Below are 27,056 nucleotides of genomic sequence, written 5' to 3' on the forward strand. Positions count from 1 at the left end.
GATTATTATTAACTCACTGCAGACAGTGACAGGCCAATATATGCTGGGCACATTTCTCTCAATTTCCAGTCCGGACAAACAGATCTTAAACAGATGGTCATTTGTGAGTGACAGCCTGAGCAGATGAGAGTGGATGAGGATGTTAAGTGTTACGGGCGGGCCTTGAAAGGGAAACTTTTAAAAGGGAAATCTGGGGCAGTTCTGTTTTCTCTCTCTCGGTCTCTCTCTGGTGTGTCCACCCTGCCCAGGAGGAAGGTTTAGATTGCTGTGTGGAGTGATGGGTCCCACTGCGAGAGGCTACCGATGGGTTCAGCAGAGTGAACACTTGCAGTGAGATTGGCTTCTAAAAACAAAATAAAATACTGTATATAACTTGTGGTTTTCTCCCCTTTTCTTGATCCTATTTAACAGAAAACGATTGCTCTCATGTGTTTCGTTTCTGTCACTTTCATAGCTCTTTTCTCAAGGGACAGGGTTGGGCGACAAGCAGTGCAGACAAGGAAGAAACCCAGTCGCTATACCCGGACCAGAGGGGGGGGGGAGGCTGAATGTCACCTTCAAATCCAGCAGGCGGATTGATTCAGGGCCTTCAGGGAGCAGCGGGAAATACCTCGGCCTGACAGGAGACACTAAACTAAACAACCACTGTTCCCTTGGGAGAGCATTAAACTGCGGCGCACTATGAATTATGAGCCCTGGGCAATTTCTTTTTACATCATACTTTGTTTTATATGGCATGAAAGGTGTTTATCTTTGAAATTTACATTTTAATAAACAAAGCACTTCACCTTATACGAGATGTTTCCTTCCAATTTCTGGGATAAACCTAAAAATATAGTGCAGATGACTGACATGAAGATATAACACAATCACGGGAAGGATATTTCCGTGTTATATTTTGATGATCATTAGGTATGTAACAGTCACATTTGTTTAGTGTTTTTTTATTCACTTCCTTCACTATCTATTTTTCCAAGACTCTGTTTTTAAGACTTGAAAACCCTGACCACGTATAGGCTACGCACAAACACGGCAAAAGAGTCTACAGCCATGCTAATGGCTTTGTCAGGCTGTACGTCAGCACTGCAGTGCTTTGAGCTCAATGCTAACATTAGCATGATAACACGTTCACAAAATAATACCGACATGCTGATGTTTATCCAGTACAATGTTATCTATGTTCACCATCTTAATTTAGAGTGTTAGCATGTTAGTTACCAATTAACTAGTCTCTCATTGCCAAACCTTCCTCCACAGCGCTGCTGAGGAGGGTCTGGCTAGTCCACACAGCATTCCGGGATGGGAGAAAAACATGCTCTGGGTTTAATGGCATTTCTTTAAACCAATCACAATCGTCTTTGGCGGCGCAACGGCTCCGCTGCAAAATAGCCTCGGGAAGTAACTTGTTTTGGTGGAACGTTTGTCCGTTCAAACATTGTTTTAGTCGTGCAACAGAAAACTCAGATTGGACAGATAGTCTAGCTAGCTGTCTGGATTTACCCTACAGAGTTCTGGGGAGCAGTTAACCATAGTCCTCAGAAATCCACCGGAGTTTAGAATGTCAACACAAAGAAAGAGGAAGGTGAAGGACATCCGGCTGAAAATGAGGGACATCCGGTCGAACCTCCAGCAGCGATGGAATGATCCCGTAAATGAAACGTTATTGACATAGACTACCACTAAACACAAACTACAACTGAGGCTCATGGGAATGTCATTAGCTTTGCAGGTATTTGGTCACAAACCAAACAATAAGACAAATAGAAAGGTTGACCCAATGAGAAGTTAAGGGATCACCAAAATTATTAATTAATAAGAATTCATCCTGAGGGGGGACACGGATGTTATGGTAAGCCATACAATAGTTGTAAAGACATTGGCAACAAAACTTCATGATGCCGCAAGAGGAGGACAAAGGATCACCAACGTCAGTAGGATTCATCATCTGGGACTCATGAATGTCTGTACAAAATTTGGTTTCAATCCATGTCGTACAGTAGAAGTTGAGATATTTCAGTCTGGACCAAAGGGGTTTAGTATGGCTAAAGATATGCATGGACTGTACATATGAAATATGTGAGAAAGAGAAGAGAGCCTGTTTAAGTGTTTGTATCCCAAAGCTTACAGTACATGCACGGATATATATTATGTAAGATACTGTACGGAGTGTTTTAGAATGGGACGTAGGCCTGGTTCATGAGCAGACATTTGTTTTAAAAAAGAATATTGGACACCAGTCAAGCTGCTCTCTGCACCCAGCAAAGAATACTTTTCACTTTTGCTTATATCCAGCTGCGTAACTGAAAGCAGATGCGGTTAAAAATAAATATTTACTCCCAACTCTGGAAACAGTCCGATGATACATAATGTATTTCTGGACACACAAAAGACCTGAGGCAGTTTGATTGTACAAGCCATCTCCATAAATACCCATATCGATACATCGCTCTCCAGCATGACTTGCTTAGACTGCCACTTGGTTTATGTCTGCTCGGTCCCAGCCTCTGCCAAAAATATCTAATCCCATCTTCCCTTTCGGGCTGTCTTTATATGAAAAACTAAGTGCAATAAAATGTGAATGTGCTATTTTTATTCTGCAGAAAAAGGCCACAAGGGGAACAACATTCAGTGGTCTCCCTCTAGGTATTACAGTCAGTGAGTTTGCACGAGATCAATACTCTGTTGCGTCCTGTTACCCAATACACTTGCTTTATCCATCTTTCATTTCACCTCAGACAAGTCTCACATGTAAATATGTTTTACGCATATATATAGCAGCAAGTCTTTGTGCATGAATCATCTCAGTGGGAAAACCTTTTTTTCAATTATCCTGTGTGCTCATATTAAAGTTTACAGAATTTCGCAACTGTGGGACTGCACTGGACATAGAGTGACATCTGGTTATTACCCATGGCAAGAATAGATACGATAGCGGTTGGAAGGCAGTTCATTTAACCCACATACAAGTCAATTTGATATCTGACTGACAAATGTCTACAGAGAGACACTGCATAGAATAAAACAAGAACACTTGAGGCTGAAGTAAAACATTCTTTGTTTTTCTTCTTTTCCACAGAAGGACGTCACACACTGATGGCTCTGCTTGTGAAATCAGCACCATCATCTATGCAATGAAGTTCATTTATTATTAGTGAAAATCAATCAATCGTGCTGTGTTTGCAAGGCGAGTGCTGTGAATACAGTGCATGCAGTGATTTGAATTGATGCATATCGCTATAGATCCAAGTCACTGTAATGCTGAGTGATAAGGCCACACACTGGGCTCTAAAGCTGCTGGGTCATTAAGTGTCCACACAACAGTGGCAGTGTGGAATGCCTATCAGAGATAAGGGCTAAGACTCTACAGTGCATGAAAAGTATACGCAAGATTAGACTTTCATACTTTACACTTGTCTCCTAATGCAATATTAACATGGAAAAAGCAACAAGAAGAAGCTGAGAAAGAGAGAACATGTTGAATTTGAATGTCTAATAGTGGCGTGTTCCTCTTTGGGAGTATTGATCACATGAAGAAAAACAGCTTTCACGTTGGATGTGTGACAGGGCGACTTCCTCTTTTGTTACCTTTGGAGGGTTTTTATTTTGCTTGTTTGAGTCCGTGGTTCTTGATCACTGTCACAGGATAGTATTGAAAAGAAGTAGGATGTATTGAAAGTGAGTTTGGTGGCCTGCTGTGACTACGTCCATTCAGACTTTGATTAAGTAGACACATCTGTGTTGTAGTGTGGATTGAATCTTTTATAGCACAGCAGGAGACGAGGCCAGGAGGGCATTTATGAAGCATGAGAAAATAATGTGATATAAATGACACCATAATGGTTTAGATGGGTTGGTTCTAGATGAAGGAAATGGAAAGTGATAACGAGGCAGGATCGGCTGACAGAGAACGGAGAGAAACAGATAAAACAGTGGATACCAAGTTGTATTAGTCCAATGTCTACTTTTGATTGGTGTCAAAAAAAAAAAAAGACTATTGTGATTCTATAAACACTTCAAATGCACTGAACACCACTTACCATTGTATAGCTAATCCAGCTGGACTTGAGGCTCATCTCCTGTAACAGGCTGAACCATCTATCTGGACATCTACAACAGCAACCAGGTGTTGCAAATAACAAACAAAAATGAACGTCAAGTGAGAATTAGTGCTAACATTAGCAAACTGGGCTAGTCAACTTTCTGGTTGGATGTTAGTTAGCCCACTTTGCTAGCTGGTTCCTTGCAAATGCTGAATGTTTTAAAGAGATGGATTAACAGTTTAAAGCCAACTATATATAACTACTGTATATAGGCTTAATGAAAAAAAGGGGGAAATGTTTGGCATGCTCCATTTAGCAGTGAACCGCAACCCTCGGATGTCAGTCTGAACTATGCCGTGGGAAACCCAGTCTTGAAGCTTAGAAGACAAACATGTCCAATTTCTCTCTTAAAAAATAGAAGATATACAGTACACAATAGCTGCAGTATCACTATTTCCTTCCACAAAAAATGATGGGAATTCAAATGTCAGTTTGACTTTAACTAAAATAACTACATTAAATACAGACTGAGAGGGGGACACAGACAAACCTGGCAGACTAGAGAAAACAGAGAGCGTTAGTTCAGCAAACAACAAGAGGTAAAGACAGAGCAACAGAGGGTGCTGCTACACTGCAGACGGTGTAAACAAAGTTTTTTACCAGAATAAAACTCCAATACCAACAATTCGACACACTCAGACTGAAACAAAATTCAATATCTACTTTGGGGAAAAACTGACATTGCCATGAAAGCAGAAAATATGTCAGGGCATGTTACAGCCTGTGGGAAAACCAGCAAAACAACCTCTCCTTCAAAATCTGCCCCACAATTTTTATTTTTGTCATTTCTTTCCTTCAATGGTTCTCACCGTTGCTATTATAGTGCAATTTTAAACTCCTTGCTAAACTATCTAATTTAATCATTATATTTGTAATGACTTACTTGTAACAATTGTTTTTTTTCATTGTAGTATACTATGTAGTTGTATACTGTAGTATAGTTTATATAGTTTATTGTGTAGCATATAGTGAAGATTCACTTACAAGCTTTTTCCAGAGCTTTCGACCATATCTCACAGCTTCTTCTGAACGATACAGTTGAAAGCTCTGGAAAAAGCTAGTAAGTGAACCTTAAAGTTTAAAATATCTTATTATAAACCATTTGTGGTCTTTTTCACTTTTATTATTTTACTTCTAATTTAAAAAAAGAAAACATTTTATAACATTGTACTTAGAGTAATTATGGTCACGCCAATGAAGCAGGTATAGGAGATACAGAGTTAAAAAAAAAAGGGAGTGGGAGGGAGCAAAAAGTTGTCAGAGACAGTTTCTAGGTCTTGCTCTTGTGGTGAGCTGTGTATTTTTGTAGCTTCCTCTTCTAACCTACGAACAGAAGTACCATCAGAGGGAGGGAGAAAGTGAAAAAGGGGAAGGGTGGTTGAGTGATTATGTGCTAAGGAGGTGCATGTGTGTGAGTGGAGAGGTACGCCACTCTCTCTCTTTACTTTAAGAGCTTTACCACTTCAGCCAACATCCTGAAGCGGGCCACTCTCCACTCCACCCCCTCCTCTCCCCTCTCCTCCAGACCAACGCGTGGACTCAAGCAGCTTGAAGAGAAGGCAGTGAGGATTGAGGAAGTCAACTTTTCAAAAGAGAGATAAATGGTGAGAGGGAAGTCAGCTGTTGGTTTCCTGGACTAAAGTGTTGAGAGTTACAATAGGAGGCAATCCCTTTTTCCTGTGTGTGTTTTCTTTCCGCCTTCACGAGGACCAGCGGGAGCAGAAACTGGGAAACACAAGACTTCTGGATGCAACAGCAAAGACTAGGACCAGCCAAAAGAGCAGAAGAGAAAGTGATAAAACAGAGACAGGAGCAGCGGGAGTTGGACTGAGAAGACAGGAGGAAGAAAGAGTCAAAGTCTTGAGGGACACTTTAACAAGTCACAGAAAAGACATAGCAGATATAGAGGACCAAAGGTGCAACTCACCTGACTCCCATCTCTGCTCTGCCAGGAGAAGCAACCTCCTTCTTCCCCTCCAACCCTCCCCTTTCCATCTCCTCTGACATGGGCCGCCTGCTGGTCCTGACCCTTGCCTATCTGGCCTCCCGGCTGGCCACCGTGATCGGCTCAGAACGCCAACAGCACCACGTGCAGCACGGCCCCTGCAGCTACACCTTCATCCTCCCCGAGGTGGAGCACTGCCACCCCTTACAGGACTTCCAGGTCACCAACACCCTCCAGAGGGACTCCCCGCCTGAGGCAGAGCCTGATACAGGCCAACCCAAGACGAGTAAGGCCCAGAAGGAGAGGTCTTTCTGGCAGGAGAGGAAGCTGGAAAATCTAGAGAGTGCCATGGAGAATAACACCCAATGGCTGCAAAAGGTAAGGTCTCTGAACTGTTGACGAAAAACAACCACTTTCTCCTCTGTCATCTAGCCATTATTGCTCTAGCTCTTTGCTGTTACACTATCTTCTTTCCTCCTTTTCACATCACAATTTTGCCTACCGGCCGTCAAACAAAGCAATGGGGTGGGTGGGGGAGGTCTGTACAACATCTGATAACATCTGTTGACAAGCCTTCACTATTGATAAGTTCAGAGATTAGCATGGATTTCATTGATGCTTGCTGTATGCATATCTGGCTCCAACGCCTGGTGCATGAGTGTGTATTTAAGACCACTGGGGTGCCAGAACTCCCAGTTGCATGCGAGAGGAGAAAGACAATATGAAATAAGTTTGCTAATATCAGACAGTGCCAAATATGTCATACACAGTTAAACCTTCTAAATTAGTTTTGTCCCCCGCAAAGGCAACACACACTCAGAAACTTCACTCTTAACTCCTGTTTTATCCCGTTTATAAGCCAAAGCCGGCTGAAAACTTTGTGTACCAAACTCAGCTGACATAAAATATAGTATAGCATGTTCCTCAGTGGAAAAAATGTGTTTATCTGCTGGAGACACATTTCAGCATGGCCGTTGGCCTATGCAGTTCCATTTACTTGGATTATGACTGACTAAAATGAAATGATGCGATTAAAAGTGGCTTCACAATAGTGTTTTCATTGCTAAGGTCATCAGGGTACTGAATCAGTGATGGGCCATTGTCTAGGATGGACTTACTGACACGCCACCCCTCTCCACCCGTCTCTCTATTCTTGTCTGCATCGGTCACAGAATATTTATGGCACACACACGGGCCGATTATAAGGGTTTGGGTCGAGTGTTTAGATTGGCTGGCTGAGAGCAAACATGTTGATTATATTTCAGGATTTGAAAATGGGTATTATGAATGCCAAAGCTCTTCCAGTGCTTCTGTCACTCCCCACTCTCATTCACCATAAGATTGTTTTTCTGTCCTCCATTTTCTTTTGACACTCCGCTCCTCTCTATCCATCTCCTTCACTTCTATCTGCACCATTCTGCACCTCTGGAATAATGAATGTGTCCCATCTCACACCTTGACTTGTCCACCACCAGATCTCAAGCTCTTTGTCTATCTTGCTGATGCTCTCTCGACACGCACCCGTGAACACGTATGAAAACACACACGCACACACCCACACACACAATTCCCATGTGCACACTTTGTCTGATGCTCAGTCTATGAACTGGAGACCTAGCTTCCAGGGGAAGCATCCCATGAGGCCCCACTGCATGTGTGTTTGAGAGACAGTGTGAGGAAGAGATAGTGAGACAGTGCACACACTTTCCCTCATGCGTACACTATGTTATTAATGCATACAGTCTGGAAAGCATGACATATAGCACTCATCTTGGGCACATTATGTGCAGCATGTAGTCTCGCTCTTTCACTACCTCTCCACCAGAGCTGTGATATGAGCGGCTATTAAGGAGATGCCATTTAAATCCCCCCCCCCCCCCCCCCGTCTTCAGAAAAAGCTCTGCTGAGACATATCTTGCTCTGTTGCCAAAAGTCCTCCATATAACGTCTGGAATGAACACAAAGATCCAACCTTTCAACACGTTACCCCCACCAGGCCATAGTGATGCCTTAAATGATCGCACTGTAGGTGGGATTTCCTCATAACCACAGTACGAGCCCAGAGATCCTCTTTTAGATATGCATAAGGTAATACTGACCTTTGACCTCCAGATGGCAAAGCCTTTTCAGCACCTTGTGGAGCTCATTAAGCCTATCTGAATACTTTTGGGGAGAAATTGGTGATTTGCATGTGGAAGAGCTTGAGGCAACTGTGTGTCTGTTAAACTTTGTACGATTTCCCTCAAAGCTCCCCGGGGATAATATGACCCTTACTGTGAGCCTTCAACTGAAACCCCTTGAAAGAAAACACCCACCCACCCACACACCCACAAACTCAGGAGCAACACACACTAATCCAGCATGTTCCACAGACAAATCTTCAAGTGGACGAGTGCAACAGGACTCTATTAATGTTCCAAATTCCTTCTTTGGTGATTCCAAGAAGAAACTAGTGTTTGTTTTCTTCTGATCTAACCCCCAGTGTAGCCCCTCCATCTAGTCATTCTGACTCTGACTCTGCCCTGAGGGATTGGCAAAGGGGACGTGAGCGTGCTTTTGTTAGTGCTTTTAAGAGCCTGTGCGGATTATGCTAATGCAGAAATATTGCATTGAGATCAAGGTGGCTAGGCTACCCTTAGGTGACCCGATTTCTCAGCCCTGTAATATTTCATTAAGTAAGTCACCCACATTACTCACACTATCCAGTGGTCTCCATTGTCTTTTATTTCCCTAAACACACACCCCTTTTCTCCATTTTCAACATTCTCTTATTATGGCCTTCGACTTAAGAACATCTTGAAGTGTCAGTTCATCCAAATTACACTTAAATTTTAAATTATTTTCTTACTTACCTATCGTGCTATTTAGGCATGAGATAGTTTTGGTTTCATCTGGCCAAGGTTTTGTGAGATTTGCATCTAATACGACAGGGGTGAATGGAACTTTATTTGTGGCACTTACAGCATTGGAAAAAGTACATTTAAACGAGAGTCTACATGCCATGCTAGCGGCTCTGTAAGACTAAATGCTAATGTCCACATGCTAACATGTTTCCAATGACAATGCGAACATGCTGATGTTTAGCACGTATAACTTTTACCATGTTAATCTTAGTTTCCCGTGTTAGCATATAACATTAGCAAATCTAGAAAAGACTGGGGATCACTAAAACAATAGTATACATTATCTGGGAACTATGAATATCTGTAAAAAGCATTGTCCCAATCCAGAACACGCCATCAACCATTTTCATGGGGACAAATTCTTCAACAGAAAGTAGTTCCAATGAAAACTATCCACTGTGAGATCTGTGCATTACCCATAGTAACGGGGAGGTTGTTTCTGGAAAGAGATGACGCTTTTAATTTTTGTACACGTCATTATAAAATGCTGTGGGCACCAAAACCAAAATGTCATTCTTGTACATTGTATTGGGGTGGAGGCTGTTATCCAACTAAAACCAAAGCTATCTGCATGATTGGACACCATGAGAAGTGGGACAATGTTTTCTTATAATTTTTGTGACTCTTGAGGCCAATAATGCATTAACTGTGGTGCAAAGTGGGTTTACATGTTGTTACAATGACATCAATCAAGTCTGCATTGTCATGGAAAAATATTCATTCCTATTCTTCACAATCATTGCCATCCTGATTATTATTTTCCACAACACCCTGCATGTTTCCCCTCTCCTCTGTAATTGTAACGGAGAACAAATGTGTCTATTGCCTCAGCAATTAAGATATGAAGTGAAACAACTCCCATGATTTTCTCCACACTGATCACTACTCCCTCTTAGGCACAATAGGATGGAATTATGCCTCCCAAATGTGATTTATCTGGCTGCATAGTGCAGAGTGTGACAGAGCTGCAATTAATGCAATTGGCAGTGGGAGATGGAGTGGATCAAGACCTCTGGATTGAGCTCTATCACAGAAGGCTGTAATAGGAACACTTTGGACAGGCGGCTGATAGCAACTTCAATACATAAAGCTGATTATGATGTAGGGATCTTTGGTTCTTCCTTTGGAGTTGGCTTTGATTCGCTTGGTAATCTCTTCATAACCTTCGTTATGAGGGGATTATTTCTGCTGTCTCAGTTGTGCCTAAGAAGGAAACTGTGAGAGATGGATTTACAGAGCAAGAGGGAGGAAGTGGGAGAGTTTGAAAGAAAGAGAGTGAGATGGATCAAGAGGAAGTGAGAGACAATGACAGAAATATTACTAGCAGGCAAACAATATAATTGCAGATTCATCTCTATTTGCCCACTTGAATCAGTATTTTTATACTGCATAAAAGATAGGAAAACCCTCTCCTGTGGGAATGTATTATCATAATCCCATTCCTCTCCGAGATGGCCATTCGTACTGAAAGAAAAACAATCGTAGTCTCATTTCAATTCTCTTCGATTTTTGTGAATAGACAATCATTAGCTAGATACTTTTGAATGTTTATTCCCTTGGAGACTTCATTTTCCAGTCATGTGGTTTAACGAGTAAACTCTGATCTTTTCTCGCCACAAAAGTCATAAATATTAATGTTCTACGGTTCAATATTCTACTTTGCTTTATTGCAAGGCACAGGCCATTGCCTGTTAAACGTCAAACAAAATTCCATCAATCACGGCAGGGAAAGACAAATTTGTCTTGCAGATGCCGTTTCGCTCAAACCGAACACATTAATAAGAAAATCTATTTATTGTAGCAAGATGGATGCCATGCTATTTTTACTCACTCTGCAACATATGATGCTTCTGTCTCTGACCTTGTGATTGATTACAGAGTAGGCAACTATCCGTGAAGTCCTGCACACGAATATCATTTTCCGATACCGGTGCTAAATCGCTACTTTTAAAACGGTGCCGGTGTCTAAACAGTGCCTGAACCAAAATATATATAATATATTTATAATGTATATAATATAAAATGTAAAAAGGAGCACAAAAAAAAAACAATTGGCATTCATTAAAGAACGGCTTGTTTATTGCTAAGGCCATATGCTAAAAATTAAATGTTCAATAATGTAATAACAATAACTTATAAAATGACTTATTTCACCAGTAAATTGCTGGTAAACGACAAAAACAAGCACCAGATGGGAAAAGGGTATTTTGCAATAACTTAAAATGCACCACAAGGCTGGCGAGTTTCCAGTGAGCGCACCGTCTGTGTGTTGTTTTTCCGACAACGGCAGCTCCAATCAGACTGTTGTCTTGGTGTTGGAATCCTCTACAGGGAAATACAGTCACACTTTACACCGCTTAACGTAAGCTGTCAGCATTTTAACCATTGTGTTTAACCCAGCCACTAGCTAACGGTAACGTAGCGTCCTGTGCAGCAATGCTTCTGAAAAAAAAAAAAAAGTCAGACACCGAAATAAGGAACCAAAATTTTTGTTCTTATTCGGTCTCGTTACTACCGTTTACGTCGGAACCGGTGCCCTACTGGCACCGCGTTTTGGTACCCAACCCTAGTGGCGAGACACTGAAAGTACCCTAGAGATACTTTATTCCATGACTCCATCACAGTATCTGAAAAGACGGAGGTGAAAAAGGCAGATCACCCAAGGTCGCAACTTTCACAGTGCATCAAGCTGTCAGTAAATATATTACCTCCTAAAATATGATTATCACCAGATTGAAACTAGGGAATCTGACATTTTGGATAATTTTCTAAAAGTCAGCTTGTTCTCTGTACAGCTGGAGCACTTCATCCACGAGAATGTGCGTTCTGGGATGGAGGAAATGAAAAGAACTGCGGTACACACCCAGACAGCTGCCATGCTGGAAATGGGAACCAACCTCCTCAGCCAATCAGCGGAGCAGACTCGCAAACTGACAGACGTTGAGACCCAGGTGAGCCCATCAGGAAGCATTTGAGTGAGCCTGAGACAACTTGTTTGCAGCCAATCCAAATTAACAACTGTGGTCACAACCATGCAAAAACAACTGATGTCACTTGCGAAACACTTGGCGAATAGCTAATTAAATGTAAATCAGATGTAACCCGCTGAGAAGCCATGCCCAAAGGTGGCGGCAACCGCTTTAAAACAGCTGGTATTTGGTTCTACAGGCTTTGATTGACACAATGAGTTGAGCTCTGAGTATGACAACAAGCCAATTAAAACATAAAGCTCAGTAGCACGACACAGATGTGTCTTCAATCATGCCACAAAGCTGTTATTACAGATTGGGCTGTTTTGGTTCTCGTGCTTTCTTTTCCTCTTATCAAAGTCAATATGAAAAAGCAACCTGTACAAATATCTGAGCTACTTTGTTCAAGTTTTTGTTTCATCTGCAACTTCAAAACATGTCACAGGTGCATGTGAGATAATTCTTGCTCAAGGTTTCATTTTAAGATCAAATAATGAGCATTATGAGCCTTGTGATGTGCGACATTGTTTATGCCCAAGGGTGCTTTTTAAGAATTCAGCTGGTGGGCAGCCCTACCCCTCCCATCAATCTTTTCATTAGTACCCCTCAGCACTCCCCATCAAGGGTTGCAAAATTCTGTAAATATTCAAGGTGGAAACATTCGATGGGAATAAACAAGAATGTATGGGAATTAACGGGAATTACGTGGAAATACAGGGGTTATTTGCTGAGGCTGTATATTCTATGCAGATAGAAACAAACCTTTTACCATATCATAAACAGACATAATCCATTAATTTGCCAAATAAATCCATTAGTTTGTCAAATACATACATTGTAAAATGTGCCATGTGGTAAGTTAGCTTGCTAGCAAGTCAACTAATGGAGAAAGGTACTTTGAACATTTGATTTGACAATGTTGGCTGTGTGCAAACAGGGTTTAAAGTGAACAACTAATTTATAAAAATGAATAATAACGAATTTATTAAAATAGATTAGTCCTCAGTTAGTATGCTCAGTCAAGCTATTTCCCACATGGTAACAGCAAGCTAGCAAAAACGAAAAATTCTATTAAATGCTCTTACTTTTAGCAACATGCCATAAGAACTAATAGTTTTTTGTGCATTTCACCCCCAAATGCATAATTTTTATATTGAAATTTTGCAAAATATTTGAATATCCCAAATTTTCTAAGCTTAACTTGATTTTCCAAATCTTTGCAAGCCTACTCCCATCTATTCTTCATCACTGCACATACTGTGATATTTATTTTTCTGTTTTCATCAATCTATAGGTGTTAAACCAGACGAGTCGCCTGGAGATCCAGCTGCTCGAGTACACGCTCTTCACTAACCGGCTGGAGAAACATATTCTTCTGCAGACTCAGGAGATCTCACGCCTCAGTGATAAAAACAGGTGAGCGCACTCACCCTTCAAAAGATTATCAGGCAAGGGCATTTTTAGGCACTGCAGGACTTCCAGGGTGAGTTTGCCGTTAGGTTTTTACTGTGTATATATAGGCACTTCATTTTCAGATCCTCTGTTACTTTAAGTGGTAAATCATTAATATTTATCTCATTTCATCTCAAGGTCATGTAATGTAGTCATTTCTCTGCGGGTACTATTGCTTCTCACTTCTCATTATTACCAAGAACATTATTCAAGAACTGGGCTTACAACAATGTCATGTTTTTTCTTGGATTTTCTGTTAATAAGGCTTTGATTATAGGTGGCACTATTTTCTTTATTCACTCAGCGGCTTTTTCTTTTGTGATTCCAAGTGAGCTGTAGGAAACATAACACACATCTCTTCCTGAGCACCAAAGAATGTTTTCTCAGGAAAAAGCTATTTGACAATCGGGTGGCATACTTGAAAGGCCTTCAAAAGTAATGTTTACTATATTGTATAATATACTGTATGTACATGCAGATGTATGAAAAAGTGCTTTTCCTACAACTGGAAAAGTTGTTGAATGACTCTGAAAAACAGGGCACTTAAGGACAATATATGTGCATTGTGTAAATATGCGTGTGTGTGTGTATGTGTGTGTTAGCCAGTGAATGGGCAGTGCGTGTTAGGAGGGGTTTCTCATTCTTCTCTCTAGGAACACATGGTCAAACTAGGGCCAGCAGAGGTTAAGGACAGGGTGCTGGGCGGTGTGAAAGGGAGCAGGTGTTTTTTCTCTTTGTATCCGATTGTTTATCATTCCATCCATCTGTACAAAGTGTGACCAGGAGAACACAGTGCCCCAGCTCCAACACCTGTTACACATCAAGCCTTGGCCCCTGCTCTGCCCTTTAGACATGTAAATAAATGAATACATCTTCATAAGGGTAAACACCATGACGGGACGCATAACATTAGAAAGGTCATAGTAGCCAGGCAGCACTGGAATAAACTGTGTTGATTGTAGGGGGCTACTGCTGCTAATCTTTGAGGGCATGGAGCCAGTTTTTGAACTGCTGCCAACGTAAAAGAGCAGAGAGACCTGTTTGTTTTCATAGGCATTAGATGTAAAATACTATTGGCAGGAAGTGCAGCATTTTGCGGAGAGAGGGTGAGAGCAGTCTAATAGCAATATACATTACAATAATAATAAATAGCACAATATCATAAGCATAACAATTTAATTGCCCAGGATGCAATGTGATCCAAAATGCCATGTTTATCCTGTCAAACCCTCTAACTGATTAAACATTGCTGTGCTGATTTACTGCCGCACTTTTCACTTTGACTGTTCCTCAAAGTAAAATATACATAATGGAAAACAACTTGTTAGCTTGCTTTTCCACTTTTTTTGAGTGTTCCCCCACAGAGCAAATATGAAATGGTAGTGATGTTAGAAATGATTTGGATTGATCCAGCCTTTCTTCCAGGGCACATACTGAGCCGCTGCCTAAAGCGGGAGATTGAGGATACACGTTTGGTGCAGCGGCTGCGTGTGCACAGGGCTGAAAAGTAGCTTGTTCAATCTGGTTGGCTGGATTGTTTCAATAAATAACTGCTGCACAGTCGTTAGTCAAAGCCATAAAGATCAGACTGCAGGGATTTATGATCTTCATTTGGAGGTGGGTCTCACACACTCTCTCTCTCACACACACTCTCTCTCTCTCACACACACACACACCTGCCTCTTGGCTATGATCGACATACTTAGCATGCAGGCCCATCTGTGAATGCTGCTGCAGTACAGGTGTTGATATGATGTTAGCCCAATGAGACTGATGTCTATTAGTCATCATCATGTGAATGTGCAAGCTCTGCTGAGAGGTTAATGCTAAATGGATGGATTCTCCACCCGCACCCACTTTCATTTATCTTACTCCACCCATACCATTCAAGATGCATCTTAAAACTTGTTATCATTTTATATTCTTCTGATTTTTTTTTTTTTTTTTTTTTTTTTTTTTTTAGGAAAATAAGTCACAATGATGTTTTGCTTTTTTGTCTTTTGTAGTTTTCTGGAACAGAGGCTATTAGCGCTGGAGGCTCGGTATGGGAGGGAGCTGCAGGGATTGCAGAGCGAAAAGCAGCAGCTTCAAGAGCTTCTGGAGAGGCAGAGTCGACTGGTCAGTCAGTTCCAGGGTGAACTGGGCAGCTCCACGCTTAACAGCACCTCACTACATAGACAGCAGGCCGCGCTCACAGACACCGTTCAGCAGCTGCTGGCCTTGGTCAACCACTGCAATGGTAAAGGCTGAGGGCTTTACGGTCTTTGAATGAGCAAACTGTACTACCAACATCAGTTATTTTAAACAAAAGATATAGATTTACATAAGAAACATGTTCTATAGGTAGAACAGAGATTACCAAATAGCCTAATACTTAATATGAAACAGAGGACAGAGCACTCACTCGGCAGTATTTGGCACACAATTAAATATTACATTCCTATGATTTATTACTTCCTTAGTGCAAAAAAGACTGATTAATAGCATCAATAAAAAACAGAATTTAATTTTGGGGAAAAAAAGGGATCTACAATGTTTCAATTAATGAGCATGGGATTTGTGATTCAGGCAAAAAAAGTATAAATATCACCTAGAACAGCTTGTAATTCAAATCCCAGGCACACTACGCACATGTCTGCACCACAGACGTTGCAGGCCTAAGCCAGAGCTTAACATTACAAGAGAACTCCCAAATGTGGTTGGGATTTGTGTGCAAGGCACATAAGGTTGCCATCTGTAAATAAAACGCCTGCATGTTTTTTTTCCAGATATCTCCAATATGCCCAAGGAGGAGCCGCTTAGTTTCAGGGACTGTGCGGACATCCTGCGATCTGGAGTGACAGCAAGTGGAATATATAGCATACGCCTCCCTAATTCCACGCAGACTGTCAAGGTAGTACGACTTTAAAGGTCATCGGCCTTTTCTTGTAAATATCACCCATGGACTGTGACATTCAGTATTTAGCACTGGGATCATTTCTTTTGGCCCAGCCTGCGTACTGTAAAGCTCACAAAAACTACATAATGACATTCAGATAGCTCATCATTACCTTTTGGATCGCATAAACACTGGACAAACAAGTGTGATGTCATGGTAATTTTCAGGGGCTTTTTGCATAGAGTTTGATGGAAATGCCATGCTGGGTTACGGAGAGCTAAAGTAATAAGCAACAGGAGCATTATGCCCTGCAGGGTTCACGGTGAGTGTGCACTGCTGAATGCAAAGTCAGAAAAGCTTAGTAGGTACCTCCGCTGACCTGAAGTACAGCTGACTCTTGCTAACTCAACCATGACATCCACCAGCAGGCTATCCTTTCTTTAAATCACAGCTAGCTGTGGCTGGGATCTTTACTCTCAGAGCTTACCACAGAAAAAGAAAGATAGACAGTTTTTTTCTTATTCATTACTTTCAGTCTAGTTTGCTGGTTGGCACCATCTCCTACCGCCTCTGTTTTCCCCCGTTCTTCCTCTTTATTTCCTGTGGGCAAGGCAGCCAGGTGTTAGGCACTGGTGCCATGTGTTTCCTGCCAACTGGGGCCAATGGACGTTTCCACTGATGCGAGTGTGTACTTCCCAAATCATTGCTGCTTTCAATCTATGCCATCTAATTCCAATGTGGCAAACTGGGTGGCTGCGTAAAAGTGGGGCAGATACAAATTGCCCTATTTTTTAAAGCAAAGAGCGGTTGGACCAGAGACAAAAACCTTACACGTATGGAATACAGATTTGGCTAAAAGAGACTTATTATTAACCATCTATGTAATTTTTAATCACCAAGGCTGTGAATAATAATGGTGTTTACAGACCAAATATTTTGTTTGGAGCAGCTTTATTTTTTATTTTTTTTTCATAACTCTGTTGTGCATACTTTGGAGAGCTACATATGCACAGGGCTCATAACATTAAGCACATATTGTGTCCCCTGAAGCAAAATCTTTTTTTTAAATCATAAAAACGGTTTAATACTTTGAATCGTTGCATTTTATTCTAATGGCTTGGCCCTTACTGACTCCTTGCTGGCTTACAGGTGGATTTGGAGTATTTATTATGGACCTGGTCTAAATCAGAATAACGACCACATTTGGGAAATCACTTACATTAATCAATTTCAAGATCCTATGTTTGCATTCAGTGTGAGGCCTTTAAGGCCAGAACATTGGCTTAATGTGCTAGAGGGTAGGGCTGGGCGATATGGACCAAAAGTCATATCCCGGTATATTTTGGCTGAATATCGATATACGATATATATCCCGATATTTTTTCCGCAAAGTGAGAGCAAATGTTCAGTCAAAGTCAAAGCCAAATATGACATGTCACATGTAGTTTCACAGAAACCCGCTATTTCAGTGAACAGTTGCAAAATCAAATGAATAAATAATAAACAGGTTTCTTCACCTGGTTCAATGCTCAGCTGTTCAAATAACAATAAAATGTAAACATAAATACTGTATAACAACAGGAGTACCTTTTTTGAAATCAAAGCTCCATAAGGTTTGTTTCAGTTTTTTACAACGTTTTAAATTGTTAAATTTTTCTTCTACACATATTCAGCGCTTATTTCTACGTCCCATATTTTCTAATATAGGGCTGGGCGATATAGAGAAAATCAGATATGATATTCTTGACCAAATACCTCGATATTGCGGCGATATATTCTAGAGTTGACAGTTGGTGCTCTCGCAAAATATCTTCACACTTAGATATTAGATAAATAATCATTAATAATAGAACAGCTAGAACAGTCTGGTAAGTTCAGAAAAGTTCATCACTTCACTGTAATGCAGCCTTTAAAACCAGGAAAAGACACTTATGTCATATCACGATATTACGATATCCAAAATCTAAGACGATATCTAGTCTCATATTACGATATTGATATAATATCGATATATCGCCCAGCCCTACTAGAGGGTTATCACAGTATATTGCCAGTCTACTCTGTTTTCAGAGGTAAAAGACCTGAGTGCCTTTTGACCTTCATTTAGCTTTCCTATTCTGGGAAAGTGCTGGAAACTCTAATTTCATTAACGCAGAAAATAGCCAATTGAGTTGTCGCAAAATAGAGAGACCCTTTGGGATGCTGTCCGCAAAACCAGCATCTGTACCGTCCAACTCTTGAGACAGGTCAGGGTATAGTTCACATGGTGGACCATATCCAAGCAACCAGTACAGCACTATCGTATGGCACTATCTATAATTTCAGGTGACAACATTTCATAGAGATTCAAACATAGTGCCAAAGAAAACTGACAAAGTCCTACCTTGTAGCTTTGAGGTATGCACACTGAATACACTAGTCCAATTAAAAAGGATCTAATTTTACCACCCACGGGAGAAATTCACCCTTTTTTTTTTCATCACGATACTGAAGGGAAGCTGGAATATGTCCAGTCAAACACCTTGAATATGTAAAACAAGTCCCTTAAGAAGTCTAAATTTCAAATTCTGTCACTAAATAAATGAGCGCAATCTGTTCCTATTTGTTCTCCCAAACATATCCTACACGTGGCAAAATGTGCAGGCAAGCAAGAAAAAAAAAAAAAAAAAACAGTGTGTGTAACCAAAAACGCAGATGCCTTTCCTTTTTCTCAAGCAACACTTTTTTTTTGACTCAAACACATTTTGTTCAGTACTCAAAATGCATTCATTTTTATAACCAAGACGCAAGAAATAAAAGCTTCTTAATCGCCATTTATTTCCACAGGTGTTCTGTGACATGAAGACTAGAGGTGGTGGGTGGACGGTGCTGCAGCATCGGAGAAACGGCTCCGTTAACTTTCATCGTGGGTGGAGAGACTACAAAATGGTGAGTTCTGCAGAGGAGGTAGGGTTAAAGGCCATCATTATTAGTATAGGTAGTGTAGATCAGTATTGTGGAACTGGACAGGAGGTTCCAATAACCATCCACGGGTTATTCGCCATGGAGAGGCGTGGGATACCGGCTAGCCTGTGATCCCAGGTGACCTGCGGTTGTTGTCTTTGGCCGCGCTCGTGTTCTCTACCACCCCCCATGTTATTGCACCTGCTCTCTTTCCCTCTCCGTGTCATACTCCCACACACCCATTTACACACTCATATACAGACAGACAGACGGACACACAGATACACAGACACAGACACGCATGCCGTGATTGAACCTCATCACAAAGTTTTCTCAATAGAATCAATATTCCGTTTGTGCAATAGAGAAAAAAAACATATGCTCGCAAGCCTTTTTCGACAGGGTTACGTTACACACAGCACAGTGAGGCTAGCTTGGGATTGAGCGGAGTAGCAATTTGTTTCTCCCACGCCAACAAATCAATTGCCACAGCTTGGAAATAGGATGCAGAGAGGACAGCGACTGCAAACAGAAAGAGTGAGAAAGAGAGAAAAAAAAACAAAAGCTTTAAAAACCTCTTTCAAGAACAATATTTTTACAAGTGGATGATAAATATTTGGTTACAGTTGGGGCGTGGGAGCACAGGGGCCCTGTAGATGGCAGATAACGTATGTACTAAAATGCTTCACTGCCTTGGCCCACACTCCATATTCTCAAAAACCGTGGTCAGTGTTGATCAAATGTTGCAACCCAGGCCTTGCTGGTCAAATGATAAATGCTCCAAGGCTCTCACTATATATTTACTCTCACTTAAGACCAATAACAAACAGAGAGTTTGACAGCTAGACAAAGTGACTTAGGACTCAGAGGTACACAAAGGAGAAAATGTCCTTCTGTTAGACTGAACAAAGAATGTTTAATATCGGCATGATGTAGAGTTTGGTTATTCACAGTTCTGCCTTGAAAATATGATTGGTCTTAATTGGTTCCATGCTTATTGACTGTCAGATAATATACACATTAGGGTTGGGTACCGGACTCTGTACTTTTTAGGGTACCAACTGAAGTACAGAGGTACTTTTTAGGGTACCATTATGTCGGTACTACCGAGAACCTATTACTAAATCAATCGTTGCCGAATTTCGGTACCCAAGAGCGCGTAAGAGCGAGCTTCTCTCTCCTCTCTTCTGATAGAGAGAGCTGTTCAGCTCCGACACACACGCTCGAAGCCGTGGTGCAGACGGAGAAAGACTACGCCGCCTTCAAGTCGCAGTGAGTCACGGCAATGCTGATAAAGCGGTCGCAAGTGTGGTTACACTTTTCAAAACGCCACGCAGACATCCTTAGCTGCAATATAATTAAACGGCAAGCCGAAAGCGGGCGCAGTGCGGGTAACGTAACACTTCCTCTGAGACATGCACAACAGCGTTTTTCTATGCCCTGGTGACAGACTGACAGGCTGGAGGTTGTAGGGCAACACAGAGCAACTTTATTTCTATAGCAGATTTCAGCAACAAGGCTATTCAAAACGCTGTACATAAAAACGTTAAAGAGCAATACAAAACTATTTAGAACATTCATGAAAGAGACGGAAAATAAAAACTAAAATACAAGAATAAAAGTTACAGTGCAGTGTAAAAAATAAAAAAAGAATATTATTTATATTATTTATAATACTTATTTGATGTAATAGGTTGTAGGGATGGGTTTGGGAATGGAGAGGGAGGTGGGGAGTTTTTTTTTAATTTTGTCTAGTGTGTAAAATGTTCTAAGTAAATAGGACAAATAGGTTTGGAATTATTTCATGACTGAAATACATTTTTTGCTATTACAGAGGGAAAGTACTGCAAAAGGGTCTCTTTGGATACCGGCAGCGAATTTCAGGTACCGATACCGGTAAAAATGTGAGCGGTACCCAACCCTAATACACATTCTGAACAACAACTTTGACACAGCCCTCTGTGAGCCTCAATAGCAGAAGCCACATTACTCCCTCTTCTTAAGCTGTCTCTTTGAATAGAACATTGGTTGTTATTCTGATTTTTCCTGGGGTAGCAACATCCATTCCCATAGAGCGAAACCATTTCTGTCAAAGCCATCACGCCCATGTGGCTCACTGTATCGGTTTACATTGAACGCTGCGGTGAAATCATGTTCGTATTACTGTGCCTTCAACCTGTTAACATCATTTAAGATTGACTCCTGGTGCAGAGCTATTTCCTTGACACTTCTTTTATATACCCGTTTCTGACAAAGTTAAAGATATCAGATATCCTCTGAAGGAGCCTACAAACAGATTGATCCCTCTCTTGATTGGGGGACAATTGGGTCCAGCTATATCATAGAATTCTCATCTTCTCATTTTTAAAGTCAATAAACCCTTTAGAGAGCCCTGTTCATAAGCATTTATCTTTGTTTCACTCCTCAAAAAATATTTCCTATGTTGTTCCACAGTTTATTCTGCATCGGTGAGCATTCAGTGTTGTTTTCAATTGCCAAAAAATGATAGAAAACGTATGTTCATGTGCAGCGCTCTAGTTCAAACAAACAGTGGATCGGTCCACAAAGCCAGTTTTTATTTTACTGTAAGTGTTGGAAGCACAGAGGAGCATTGGTAGGATATTAGGGTAAAATTAAAGTCTCAATTGACTTGCCCCCTGCTTTGGGAGTGGAGTATTTCACTTCATAGACTCAGTGGACTGTCTTAGGCCATCAACATGATGAATGTGATTTTTTTAAATTGAGGTTCATTTTCATATTAACTCCAAAAACACTTGGCAGGTCACTGCTAAAATCCCCTCCACCCCCCCTTGTTAGAATATTTTCTTGTTCCATTGTTTCTCTGTCTTTGTGTCTAATCCAGGGCTTTGGAGAGCCGTCTGGGGAACACTGGCTAGGGAATGATATCATCCACAAGCTGACCAGCTCCCAGGAATACAGCCTGCACGTCCAGCTAAAAGACAGAGAGGGGAACGAAGCTTTCTCACATTACGATCGCTTCTACACAGACGGAGAGGACAACAACTACAGGTACCAGCATTAAATAGCATTTCAATTCATAACTGAAGGCAGGCTTCTCATGATGTAGTGCTCAGGTCCAAATTCACTATTTTATTTACTAAGCCATCCAATTATCAAAGCACATTTAGTCATTATTACATGATAGCACAATATGACAAAATGCTAAACTAAAACACTTCTTGTACACTCAGGTAGGGCTGCACGATATGACCTAAAATCACAATTAATTGCACATTTTACCTCGATAACAATAAGTGAACAATAATTAAATTTTTTTGTGATTCGACAACGGACACTGCGCTTTTGAATTCTTTTTTTGTATAAAGTTTTAAAAATCGTCTTTTGCATGATAAAAATGTAAATAGGCTAAACAATCTATTTCTTAACTGCTAGCTAGTTAGTCCTAACTTTGAACCAGAAAGTTGGGTTTTAAGCTCCTCTTTTTTTCTGCCTGTGGAGAGCTACGTGACACATGAAACTATATCGATGAGGACCGGCGAGTTAAACCGGCCGTCCGAGAGTACACCAGGCAGACACACAGCTGACAACCTGCAGGTGGAGGCGCCGGAGACAAGCTCGGACATACACGCCGCGGGCCGCTGTGGACTTGTGTCCGTCCCAAAAGTGGTTTCAGGAAAGTGGCTGCATGTGTCTGACAATGCAACAAAACATCAACACCGGTACAAGCCTAAGGCTGTCTGCAGACACGGAGTGCGGAAAGTGTGTCAGAGCCTCCCGGACGGGTGAACTGAGACTCCGTTTCCTGCTTGTCGGTCAACGGTTAATGATCGGTTAACATTTAATTTCATTATTCATAGAAACCGTTATCAACAGGTTAAACTGCTTCCTATTTTCTCATTCTCCAAGCTTTCTTATCCCCAAACACGGAAGTTAAGGAACCATCTGGACTATTTTTAAGAATGTCGTTCAAAATGATGAGCTCAGTGGAGGGCACGCAGCCACTTTCTTCTGCCTCCATTTTTCTTCTCCCATCAGCGCGGCTACCGCTGCCCCTGAAAATCCCCAAGGGGAGCCACCTCCACGGGAGTATAACAGGAAGGCTCAGCAATACCTGCCACTGCCAGGACCTGACAACTCATACCAAGCTCCTCGGCAAGCCTGCAATCACTAACAAGATTATGTGTGGGTGTGCTGAAGCCATGTTTCCTCCAAAACAGACAGAAATAAAAATAGTAACTAAAATAGTTCAGCTTATATTTCATATAAATTCACAGGAATTTGCCCTTGTTTTGGGGAAGTTTATGGTGATTGATGCTCTGAGAGATGAAGAATCATAATCACATGTGGGTGTATGTTTTCCAAGATCCCTAATGCTGCAGCAAATTGCATTTGCCTGAGTTTGTTCCACATAATTAGCGCAATGAAACTGAATGTTTCACAATTTCGCTGTAGGCTACACTGTGTGAGGTGGAGCACCTGAATGAATATAATCACCTCTGTAGCTTGCTACCTCTGAGATCATGTTCTGTGTAACTAGTTCAATATGTACCAGCTTTACTAGCATGCTCGAGACGCTGGTTTCGTCTGTGGGTTTATATTAAAACTCCCAAGCCGGAGCTGTGGTGCTATGCAACTAGTCAGCCAAAGCAATCCTCCTCCCCAGCTGCTTCCAGTGTGAGCAACATGAAGGTCTTCACCTAAAACTCAGTACCATTATTCATACATTAATCATCAGCATGACAGACCACTTTCCTCTTTGAGGTAGCCAAGAACAGCCATTCTTAAGAGTAAAACCAATGGTCAGCATTCCTTTTAAAGTTACAGTTTATTTGTCATTAAAGGATACAATAACAATATGAAAAGACAGTCACCTTGAAAAGGATTAACATGTGGCCTGTGGTATTGGTGGGAAAGCTGAACTAATGCATCTGGAAGTCATGGCTAATGCAAAAGTGCTGCAGAATAAGAAGAGCTGGATCAGTCCACTCTTTCCAATGGGATATCCTATAGCCTGTGGTTGCCAACCTGTCTAATTTGATAGTTTTTAATTTTCACCACATTGCCGAGAAAAGTTAAGTTGTCTCACAAAAATATCCCCGCATGTATTATTCCAGCCTCTCTGCTATTCCATCATTATTCCCTTCCCAAGCACTTTCAAACTCCCCTCCTGCTGCCCCTTGCTTGCTAGATCTAACTTGTGCAATACATAGGCTATTGGGGTTGGGCAATATGTTATTTGTGCAATATCTCATTGTGCAAGGGCTGTGCTACACTTATTGCAGAGAATGCGGCAGACAGGGTTGTTCAATTAAAAACTGCCACTGAAAGGAGGAGTTAATGTGCTTACTATATAGGTACCTGTCTAATGTATATGAAACCATGTTTTGTGTTGCATGAAAGTATGTGTTGAGAGATGCTTATTTTCTGTATTTTGTGTTGTCTTTGTAAAGCTGCGGAATGGACCAAAACAAATTTCCCTTCAGGGACAATAAAGTATATCTTATCTTATCTTATCTTATCCCTCATGATGTGTTACCCTGCCCTGTGAACTTACAAATTCAAGAGGAGGGTTCTTCATTTAGTTCTCACAGACAGCGTGCCCCGGGCTACAGAGGATGGGTCACATAACTCAGGGGAGAGTCCGGTACTAACTAGACAGAATGACAGGGCAGAGGAGAGGCCAGACAGCAGGGCTGACCTCCTCGTCAACTCTCTTCAAACCAGTACTGACACACGCACACACACTATTGCTGTGGACGCTGTATGAAATAATGGGAATAGTGATAATAATGAGAAGTTCTTCAGGTTAGTTTTTGGATTGATGTTTGGCAACAATGGAAACCTAGGAGAGATGGTACCTTGTATTAAAAATCATTGTACACATACTAAACAGGCTATGATCTCCTACAGTGGTCTACAGGTAATTGGAACTGTAGATTATTTTTCATTTATCTTCATTCTTTTTGTGAATGAATTTTTTATTTTTTTTTAAATGTATTAGTGCACAGCTCTACAAAGACTCTACATGACAATGTAGAGCTGTAGTAGAGAAGAGCATTGGGTCTTGCCCTACTTCTATCTATTTGCCAAAATGAAATCCTAATGTCAGCTATGCCCAGAGGCATTCACAAGTCAGACAAGGAGTGACAAATTAAAAGTGTACTACAAACTGTCTCCTACACAGCAGCTCCAAACAAAGACAGTTGGACTCACCAAGTTAGATAAGTTGCCTCTCTCATTACTCTGGTATCCTGTGGTATTAAGGAAACACAGATCAGCCCGTTTGTTAAACATGATTGCCCCGGTTCATTTACCAACATAACATTAGATGCTTTTCAGAAAAACGAGTTCAAACCGTTTCCCGGCAGTAACCACTCACTGCCACTGCCGGTGCTGCCAACAAGCAAAGTTGCACCACACAGATTTAAATAATGAATAGTGGCTTTTTGTTGAAATTATTTTGCTCTTTTACCAATTTTTTCTCAAAATCCAGCCTTCATGCCGAGGGCTTCAGTGGCACTGCTGGACGGATCAGCAGCCTCACCCACACCGGCACCCAGTTCAGCACCAAGGACAGAGACAACGACCGCTGCACCTGCAAGTGTGCCCAGCTCGCATCTGGAGGTACGCAACTTCCTTCAACTTCTACCCCTGTCTCAATCGGTTTCTCCTCATAACACATCTTGTTAAACATTTCTGTCCACCCCCTTATAAATGTCCCAAAGTGCATTTCATTTCCCCTCTGCCCCAATATAAAGTCACTGCTGACTTACAGCTGTAGATTTGGGTGTTACATTTCATGAGCTTTAATTTAATTAATTCTGCCTTTTTTCCTTGAACTCTCTGGATCATTCCCTTTCCAGGTTGGTGGTTCGAGGCTTGCGGCCCATCCAACCTGAATGGCATCTATTACCCCAGCTCATCCAGTGTGGTTCGCTACAACGGCATTAAGTGGTACTATTGGAAGGGTCCAAATCTGATGGCAACCACGACAACCATGATGGTGCGCCCGGCAAACTTCTGACGTCAGTGGCTCTTTCATGATGTCAGACTATAAAGTGAATGTCGCCTCTGATGAATATAATGAACAATACCTAGGAAATGGTTTATTTTGGGAGGAAATTTGAATCCGACAGATGGTGGTTTGAGTTTCTGGACATCTTGGAGGGGGGGCATTCGCAATTGCCTGAGAAGATGTGCCGACATCTATCACTTATCAAATGACTGGTTTTAGTGAATAACTGAGTGAGAAATTCAGCCAACAATAGCTATTCACAAAAGGTGGTCAGACTGTATTTTAATACAGATTGTTCAACTGAGAGAGGAATGGGGTATCAGCTTTGCTACAGATGACGTATATTGTGTTTGTGTTTGCTGTAAATAAATATGACCAATAATTCACAGCCTTGTACATAGTTTACAAAAAGTCAACTGATTAAAAAAAATATATACTCTACTACAGTATAATGTTTCAATTTCACACTAAATGCTTTATTAACTTGGATTGTGGTATTTGTAATACATGTGATGTCTGATATTAAGTTATAATTCTTCTATGTAATGGCCTGATTGAAACTTTATTCCAGTAGCATTTTCAGACTGTAAACCATCAGTACTTGTTTAAAACTGTAGTTCAGTCCATACACAATATAACGTAAGATAACCTATAGTGACTTCAATGGTTTACCACTGTTAATAAAACAACACCATAAAGAACAGCAACAATAACAGGCTTTGCCCTTTGCTGGATCTTGCAGAGGGCTTTTCAGAATGAAATATTCCCGATTCTTTCTAGGCACACCTCTCATAAAACTTTATTTGTGAGAGATTTTGCTCATAAAAGTACATCATACACTTTCACTGGTGTGATTTACTTTCAAAAAT

General features: G+C 41.1%; 2 protein-coding genes across 5 annotated transcripts in view; one reads left to right on the forward strand and one right to left on the reverse strand.

Annotated features, from left to right (window-relative positions):
• Positions 1-27,056, reverse strand: part of col9a2 (procollagen, type IX, alpha 2) — a 144,358-nt gene that overhangs the window by 34,222 nt on the left and 83,080 nt on the right. The gene's annotated exons all lie outside the window — the stretch shown is intronic.
• angpt2b (angiopoietin 2b) lies at positions 5,399-26,628 on the forward strand. Its single transcript, XM_028596730.1, has 9 exons — positions 5,399-6,423; positions 11,744-11,899; positions 13,212-13,333; positions 15,376-15,608; positions 16,138-16,262; positions 19,074-19,175; positions 22,054-22,220; positions 25,666-25,796; positions 26,036-26,628. The coding sequence occupies exons 1-9, from the start codon at positions 6,106-6,108 to the stop codon at positions 26,194-26,196; spliced, it is 1,515 nt and encodes a 504-aa protein (XP_028452531.1). The 5' UTR covers positions 5,399-6,105; the 3' UTR covers positions 26,197-26,628.

This window comes from Perca flavescens, chromosome 14, assembly GCF_004354835.1.
Source record: "Perca flavescens isolate YP-PL-M2 chromosome 14, PFLA_1.0, whole genome shotgun sequence".
Taxonomy (NCBI): Eukaryota; Metazoa; Chordata; class Actinopteri; order Perciformes; family Percidae; genus Perca; species Perca flavescens.